Here is an 8,923-nt window from a genome sequence, read left to right on the forward strand (position 1 = left end):
TCCCGAGAAAGTAGACCAGGAATTGGCCACTTTTTGGTGGCGCTTCGATTTGGGGAGTGGGTTGCACAGAGGTGGCAGCTTTGTGCGTAAGAGTGAAAGAATGTTGAGGTATCTTAAATGGAGGCAGGAGAAGGTGGAAGTTCCCCATTCTCCTGCACTGGCTACTAATTTAAGTGTCAACTAGCGGAGCCGATTATGGACAATCTCAAGCCAGTGCATAACTTTGAAAAATGCCCTTTGGGCAGAGAACACTACTCATTATATTAATTTCCCGTGACAGCTAGTCCCAGGTACTTCCTGAGGACTGCTGGCAAGAACCAACCCACACAGTTACCACTCAGAATTTCAGAAAAAAAAGCTGATTTTTATTAATTTACTGTGTAACACAGGACTTACCGCTCTACACTGAGATCTTTTGCCTGTAAAAACCAAGGTATTGGGGGTCTAAAACGCCCAATGTTTGCGGTCTAAACATTTCAGAACTGCTTTGGAGTAGCACACTTGTCAAAGAGGTCCAGATGGAGAGGAGGGGTTGTAAAAACCAAAAACCACGGTAGCAATAGGTCCAGTGATTATAAATGTTCAAAGCTGAAACTATGTAAAATTGTGTACTTCTCTGTTTTTCTCAGAAAGGTTCCTAACTATCAGCACATTCTTAGCGTTTATGTCCTGTGCTACAAACTTATTATAAGGTTATGAGGGATGAGCCTCCGTGGGAGTCTGGTCCAGAACCTTTGTCATGCTAAGCACTTGCTCTACCACTGAGCTACACCTCCAGCTTTCCAGGTACTGTGATACAAAATGAGGCAAAAGTCAATGTTAACTACTATATGGCTAAATACTGCTTGAATCAATGGTGAGGGACTGGCTGGGTGAGTTAGAAAGGAAACATGTTTATTTCTGAAATTGCGTGTGTACCTCTAACGTGAGGCTAAAACTTCACTGTCTTGGTATGCAGACATGCAAAAATGATTCTGATCTTCCACCTCTGGAGTGTCAGGGATTGCACTACAGCTCTAGAACACCTCCGTTACTGGGAGAATCAAACCTGGGCCTTCTAGGTATGTAGGCTGGCACACTTGTGTTGTCTGACAAACTTTTCCTGGGGAGACTCAACACATGTCTACTCACCCCGGATAGGGAGCCCGTGACAGACCAAAGGGGATACCACTAAAGTTCAACTTGGTGAGAACCAGTAAGTTTTACTGGGGGTACTTACAGGATTATGGGTCAGGGGTCACTTGTAGGAGGGAAATGACCCAGCTGCATCGTCCAAATCCACCCTGGCATGGGAACCTGAAGCACACTGCACAGCCTGCAGGCTGGAGAGTGTCCTTTCCAGGTACCTCAGTTGCTCTAGACCTCTTCCAGATCTATTTGAGAGTCTGGAAATGGCAGCTTGGCTCTTTCCATCTGAGAGGGACTCCTAACTTTTATTACTTAGGCTGGCAGGAAGGGGGCTGAGTGAAATCTGGTCAGCTGCAGGGAGTTCCAGAAGCTATTCTGAGTTGTTACCTTAATGCTTAAAGAGCTTCCTGCAGGATAGAATGTTTATTTCTTGGAAGAATCAAAACTCCCTGCCACATCTCCCAAAACTGATACTCTACACAGCAACCTGAATGAGCAGGGAAGCTCGCAGATGCAAAAAGATTAAGTTTCAACTCCTGGGGTTAGGCCCCACTTCAGCTTGGTTCCATGACCAGCCAAGGGCAGGATTCACTGTGGCTTGTACAGGCTGCTTCTAGATCCAGAGGTTAAACCACACAGTGCTTTATCAATCCCTCGTTATAAATTGGTATTCACAGTGGATCATGACTAATGGGTGATATGCATGAAACCAGCGATATGGATAAGTTTCCTTCATTTTTATGACCAGCTACAAGTCTTGGTAAGGAAAGAAGGTGAAATTCCCCTTACAAAGTGCTAAGTAGAGAAGTACAAAGGCGAAGCATCCAAAGTGTCTAATTCAACAGGGAGATAATACAGACGGAGTCGAGTTATAAAGGTAAAAATGCCTTTATTTCTAAGATGTGGCTTAACTACACACAGTGTATTAATTAAGCCAGTTTTAGAATTCATTTTGCAGCATAGGACAAGTAGAGGAATGGTCAGGACACTCCTCTGACAATTCAATCTATTGAGCTCTTCAGCTGTTTCTGATGTTTGGAGCGTCGTTTTGGATTGCTCTGCATGACAGACAGGTCAGACTTTGGGGAAGATTGGTAACCCACATCCTCTGCTTTTATGGGCTTGATAATATGGCCTGCTTTGGTGACAACCTTGGGAGCAGTCAGCTTTTGGAAAGCTCTCTGCGTGTTCCACGTGGATCCTATAGGATTCTGGATGGTCCTTTCAAATTGCTGATGGTGGGTGAATGGATACGGGAGCACTCGCACCTGGAAGGGAAAGAAGAGGGATTTGGTGTGAGGCCTAAGGTGCAGTTGTTCAAAGGGAGCCTAGAGAAGGCTCATGCTTGTAATCTCAGCATTTGCAAGGCTGAGACAGGAGGATCACAGGTTCAAGGTCAGCCCGGTCCATAGTTCAGTTCTATGTGACAATCACAAGAGAGGTAAGCTTGAGAGGCCAAAGCACCCCAGTAGTCCCATATAATCTTAGGACTGCTAATCTGTTTGAAGTTATTTGGTACCCACACTCTCAGGCTTGGCCAATGGTTTTAGGACTGAAAACCCAGAAGACCACTCCTGCCTGGCTACAGTAATTCCAAGGCTGCTAACCAGTGCGTACTTATACAACACTGTCACTTCAAGGAGCCCAGGAGTATTTGTACATCCTCATGGATTCTGACCTTTCTATTCTCCTCCTGCTCTCTATTTTCTCCCCCCCCTCCTGTTTTTTTCATAACAGAGTCTCACTAATGTAGCCCTGACTGGCCTGAAACTTGCTATGTAGACCAGGCTGTCCTGAACTTCACAGAGATCTACCTTCCTTTCCTCTTTATGATTGATGTTTTAAGGGAACCAAAGATACGCTTCTGAATCCCGAATGCCTCCAGGTTCTTGAGCTCAGCTTCATTTTCTTAAGGCAGAGGATGTAGAGCTGGTTGGCTCTACTTGATAGCACCAACCATCTCCCTTGGCATCATCATATGTCTAGACAGGGGAAGTGATTTTCCCAAGTAAAATAAGCAAATGCGAGAACAGAACCCTTGGGTTCCTGGTCCTTGCCCTGTGCTCTTCTCCACTCGAGAGTGCTAGCATCAGGTTTGTAATCGCTTTCCCAATGTCAGTACTGAAAGAAGAGGCTTCCTTTGCCTTCCGGCTACGGAAATGTCTCGTTTGGGTTAATGTTCTTCTATCTGTGCATGCTACTAAGGGTATAAAAACATAAAGTCAGTTTCAGGAATCCTCTCCTGTTTTGACACACTTCGTTCTATTGCTCCTATGGTGTCTAGCTGATTCAGTGGTTTTCAACCTTTGGGTCGCAACCCCTTTCAGGGTCAAATGACCCTCTCGTAGGTTTTCTCATATCAGATATTTTCATAACAGTAGCAAATGATAGTTATGAACTTGCCACGAAAATTATGGTTGGGCGCACCACAACATGAGGAACTCTATTAAAGGGTCATAGCAGTAGGAAGAGAGAGAACCCCTGAACTAGTTAAAAAGAAGAGACAGTTGGTTGTGTTCGTACAGCACACACAAAGTCCTAGATCCAATCCCCAGGGATCACATAAACTAGATGTGGTGGCATATATCTAGAATTCAAGCACTTGGGAGGAGGTGGCAGGAAGATGTTCAAGGCCACGCTCAGGAACATAGTGAATTCAAAGTCAGACTAAGCTATACATGAGATCCTGTCTAAAAAAAAAAAAAGGCAAAGCAAAAGTCAAGAAAGATTCCTGGAAAATCATTTCATAATTTGCAGTGACAATAGTAAATAAACACGGGAAGGAAAGGCCATCCTTTCTGAGAAGCACACTCTTAGCTGTCATCTGTAATTTTGGCCATTGGAGCCTTCTCCTCTTACAATGTGGGCCCCTGTAAATTAGAATCAGGTTGTCAGGCTTGGCAACAAATGCTTTTACCCAGTGAACCACCTCACCGGTCCTGTCAGGGTGTTTCTTCCCTCTCCTTCTATATCCAGTTGTTTAGTTATTATAGTTTCAGCTGGAATTATATTGGCAACAGTTTCTGCAGTGATTGGCTTAGAAACTGAGATCACACAGAATGACTAAACTGTTATTGCTCGAGTTTTTGAGAGAGGGCCTCGTACCCCAGGCTGCTCACCAATTCACTGGGTAGCTAAGGACGACCTTGAACTTTTGATCTTCCTGTCTCCACCTCCAGAGTGCTAAGATTAGAGATTAAAGGTATGCTTTCTGTCTAGCTCCAATGTTACAATGCTAGTAACAGAACCCACAGCCTTGTGCATGCTAGGCAAGCAGTCTAGCAACCGAGCCACATCCCCAGCTCTCCTCTCTGTGCTGTATGCATTACATAGTTCTTTTCTCTTTAGAAGGGCAAGCATAACTCATTTCAAATGAGAGGCAGACCACAGGACTAAAGGGAACATGCAGATTATGCAGTTCAATGACAGTTTTTTTTTTTTTGGGGGGGTCACATACTCACCTCGAGAGAAGCTCAATTTCTCTCTGGACTTTCTGTCCATTTTCTAACTTTTCTACTTTATGTGCAACAGCACTCAGTATTGCCTGTCATATTCTAGAGGACAATGGCTATGCTCTAGTTTCCTAAACTGTAAACACCCCTTGCTCATTATTACTATTATTAGTATTTTTTGAGACAGGGTCTCACTCTGTAGCTCTGACTACCCTAGAACTTGCTCTGTAGATCAGAGGTACACCTGCCTTTGCTGGGGTTAAGGGCGGATGCCACCTCATACAGCTCATCTCTTGCTTATTAGCGTATGATTCAGCTGAAAATTTCTTCACTCGTGGACAGATAATGAATGGTTCATCGCCACTTTTCTTGACACATGACTCAAACATTCTCGTCTCCAAGTGTTACCTTGACTACAAATCCAAGCGTAGAGCGGAATGGTAAATTTTTAGTTTAGCAAACCTCATTTAGAGCAGAATGATCCACGGTACAAGTTTCACTGCGACTTGGTGGCTCAGTTACTGCTTGCAAAGAATCTCTTTTCAGCCTAAACCTTGCCAGTAGCCAGAACAGCACAGCCTGTCTGGCTTTACTGCTCTCCCAACCAGTCAGTGGAAAAGACAAATTTGATCTGTTGGTCACCATCACACCAGGTATGGTGGCACAGGCTTTAACAGGTGCTGAGGTTAGGGATTAGAGGTGTGGGTCGCGTCCAGCATGGAGCAATTGGAGTTCAAGGCCAGTCTGGGGTAAGGTGTCTCAAAAAAATGCAAAAGTCAAGAAACCCCAAATGAAAACATCATGATCTCTCTCCCCACCAGTTACTAAAAGAGTTCTCTCAAGCAAGAGAAGCAGGTAGTAGAGATCAGTCACCTAGAGAGTGCTCCGAACCTCACCTGGTGAGCCGCAGCGTAGATGTTGCGTTTCTCATTGATAATCACATTGGGCAAATTCCTGTCTTTTCTCGGTGGACCTTCAGGAGCTTTAATAAGAAACCTGGAAAGTCATAGTCAAAGGAGTATTCAGGATTTAGTCAAAAGTGCGGGGAACACACTTCAGGGTGGGCTGGGGAAACCGTGCTCTTTTGACAGGCTTTTCCCTCTGCTTACCGGCGTCTTTTTTTGGCGCTGGGCTTCAGGTCCATCCCGCCCCACTCTCCCCAGCCAGGCAAGGTCAGGTCCAAGTCCTTTGGCTTATTGGCCTGGATAGTTTCCCTCTTCTCTTTTAGGAACTCCTTGATGACATCATCTCCGGCAAAAGCTTCCTTTATCATTTGCTTTTGGTCTCTCTCCCCTTCATCTTCCTGGGAAGAAATAAGAGCAAGAACTGAAACTTGTCTTGCAAGTGCTTCACGACGAGACCGAATCCTGGGTTGTGACATCTTAGCGCCCCCTAGGGGGAAGTGCTGAAAGAATGATCGATTCGCAATAGGAACCAATCAGGCAACCATGCTCCAATTTCATTCTCTCTAGGGTGACACAATTTAAACCCTTTAATAAGGAAGTTTTAGGGTGGGAGACAAGATGGCCAGGGTCAAAACAGAATCTCCAAGTGTGGCCGGAATGTGAGCTCCAGCAGCTTTATAACCCAGGAAAAGCAGATAGGTCTTACTAGTTTTAATTACTTAAATTTGGAGTTGGGGCTGAGGGCAAACTACTGGTGGTCGGAAGTGTGGGGAACTTTGGCGGTAACTCAGAACTGAACTTTGAGTTCTCGTGCCTGAGATCTAGCCAGAGTTTTCAGTGACTACCTCCTTCATTGAGACCTGGTCGACAGTCACCCCAGAGAGCTTTAGTGGCCCAGAATTTAGACTGCTTGTGTGGCTCAGCTGTGTGCATATATCTGCATCTGTTAAACTGACACTTGGGGCCCACCTGGCACCATGGTAATCTGGAATTCTTAACTCCTGAAACGTCTTCCCAGCAATACCAACTTTCATAGACTGCTGTGTGTAAGAAGGACTCATTCTGTTCCAGCTCTGGCCCCTACAAGCCCAAGACCCTGTCTTTACTCACCTGCTCCTCTACTGTTGTGGGAACAGCCACTGATGTCACAGAAGGAGTTCTTGTAGTCAGGAGTTTCTGTAGACTGATCATTTGCTCCTTCTTCTTCCCCTTCAATTTTTCTTGTGGGTTCCTCCTTACCTGCTCCCCTTCTACTGCAGCTCCAGGGAGCTCCTTATTAGGAAGACAGTCGTGTTTACCTAGCTCTTCTAGTTCCTCCAGAGTTTGTACTCTCTCTGGCCTCTGCAACAACAGAGGCTCCTCTTCCTCTGGGGCAGGTTCCTCATCCTGGACCAGGAGAACTGTCTTTGCTGGACTCTCTTTTGGCTTCTTGGACAGACGATTGTCCTTACTGAGTTTCTGAGACAGTGCCTTCAGTTCAGATAATACCTCCTTGGTTGCAGAATCTGGAGGGAAAAAAATAAAGCTGTCAGAAGTTTGGAAGTTTCCCAGTTAAGGAGTATTTGCCAAGTAACTACTGAGTGCTAAGAAGCATGAAATATACTTTAATAAGGACAAACAGGGTCCTATTTCCCAGGTGACTGCTAATGTCTGGGACTGGGGTTTAACTTCCCTGCACAGTCAACTCTACTTGGAAAGATCACTCAGAATTCTTTTTAGTTGTTTTTAAAGTGTGGTACTGGGGCTCAAACACAAAGCCTGGCATTGCTTTTAAATACTGTTATAGGTTAGGGGTGTGTCTCAGTTGGTAGAAAAATTGCCTAATAAGCATGAGGCTCCAGGTTCAGTTTCTAGCACTGTATAAAACTAGTCACTGTGGCACACATTTGTAGTCCCAGCACTCCATAGGCAGAGGCAAGAGCGTCAGAAGTTCAAGGTCATCCTTGACACGTATTAAGTTTAAGGCCAGCATGGGCTATATGAAATCGTATTTAAGAAAAAATTCAAGCAGCCTCTGGGGCAAGAATATTATTTATAGAAAATCTCATCATGGAACTGAGGAGATCTGCGCAGTGGTGGCACATGCTTTTGATCCCAGCACTTAGGAGGCAGAGGCATGCAGATTTCTCAGTTCAAGGCCAGCCTGATCTACAAATTGAGTTCCAGGACAGCCAGGGCATCACAGAGAAGCATCTTGAAAAACAAACACACACAAAAATAAGAAACCCATTCCCAGCACTACAATAAATAAATTTACCATATAGCCTGCAGAACTATTCATTCTGGGGAAGTGTCACTCAAATACAGACATATAATATCTAGCATTATGAAGTGCTAAAAATGCCATTTTCTCACTTTATGTAAGCAAGACAAAAAACCCAAAAATAAAAAATTGGACTCCAGACATTAGGAGGGGTTTAACAATTTCTCCAAGTCTACCTCTTCTCTAAAAGTATGTATGGATTCTGACACTTACCATCTTACTTAATTGCAAGTCTGTAGGTACCAGCAATGCTAAGCAATACCTTTTCAAGGCTAGCTTAGCACATAGCCTCTTGAAAGTCCCTAGATGTTAATCACCACAGAGCGTGTGCGGGTGGACATTCCTTTCCTCTCTCAGTCCAGACACAGGAACACGAAATTGTCCCTTCCACCCCATCACAGCTCACCTTGGCCACCCGCTGGCTTAGCATCCTGGTTGAGCTTAGATCTTTTCCTAAGGGATCTCCTTTCCTCAAATTCTTTCAACAAAACATCTTCCTCTGCCTCTGGTTTTTCATTTCCCTCGTTTTCAGAAAACTCATGGGCCACAGGCTCAGGCAGTTCATTCGAGTCAGCCTGGACCTCATCCTCTTGTGCATCACGATTGCAAGTTCTGAGCATCCATGGATTGGGTCCGTCAGCATTCATCTGTGCTTCATTCACTGCATCAGGAACTAGGGTTTCTTCCTCTTCAGCGCCTCCCTCTTCTTCACTCTCTGAAACAACTTGGAGCTTCTGTGTCAGTTCCTTGTTCTTAGCCAACTGTTCTTGCATAGCTTGGCGGGCCTAGAGGAAGGAGTTCCCAGCACGGGAGCTTTGTCGTTAGTGACCATAGCAATGCCTTTCCCCTCATTTCTTAAAACGACCTCTACTCTTGCCTTCTTAGTGCTGGGTTTGTTATATGTGTAACAACAATAAACTCAAGCTGCTGCCTTTATTTTTTTTTCTTCAGAATGCTGGGCTGGAACCCAAGCTTTCACCATGCTGGGTAAGTACTCTACCATTAAAGCCACAAACTCAGTTTTCCCATTTCACTTGGCATTTCTTTTCTCCCTTTCCTTTCCTTTCCTTTCCTTTCCTTTCCTTTCCTTTCCTTTCCTTTCCTTTCCTTTCCTTTCCTTTCCTTTCCTCTTTCTTCTTTCTTTTCTTTCTTTCTTTCTTTCTTTCTTTCTTTCT

The 8,923-nt window shown here is 44.7% G+C and overlaps 1 protein-coding gene across 1 annotated transcript in view; it reads right to left on the reverse strand.

Moving 5' to 3' along the window:
• Positions 1–1,992: 1,992 nt before the first annotated feature.
• Utp14a (UTP14A, small subunit processome component) overlaps positions 1,993–8,923 on the reverse strand; it is a 24,138-nt gene continuing 17,207 nt past the window's right edge. The window contains exons 11-15 of the mRNA XM_005358403.3: positions 8,155–8,533; positions 6,596–6,990; positions 5,690–5,883; positions 5,477–5,576; positions 1,993–2,396 (exon numbers count right to left, since the gene is read on the reverse strand). Of these exons, the coding sequence (XP_005358460.1) occupies positions 2,130–2,396; positions 5,477–5,576; positions 5,690–5,883; positions 6,596–6,990; positions 8,155–8,533 (1,335 nt within the window). The 3' untranslated portion in view covers positions 1,993–2,129. The remainder of the gene's footprint in view (positions 2,397–5,476; positions 5,577–5,689; positions 5,884–6,595; positions 6,991–8,154; positions 8,534–8,923) is intronic.

Source organism: Microtus ochrogaster, chromosome X (genome assembly GCF_000317375.1).
Source record: "Microtus ochrogaster isolate Prairie Vole_2 chromosome X, MicOch1.0, whole genome shotgun sequence".
Taxonomy (NCBI): domain Eukaryota; kingdom Metazoa; phylum Chordata; class Mammalia; order Rodentia; family Cricetidae; genus Microtus; species Microtus ochrogaster.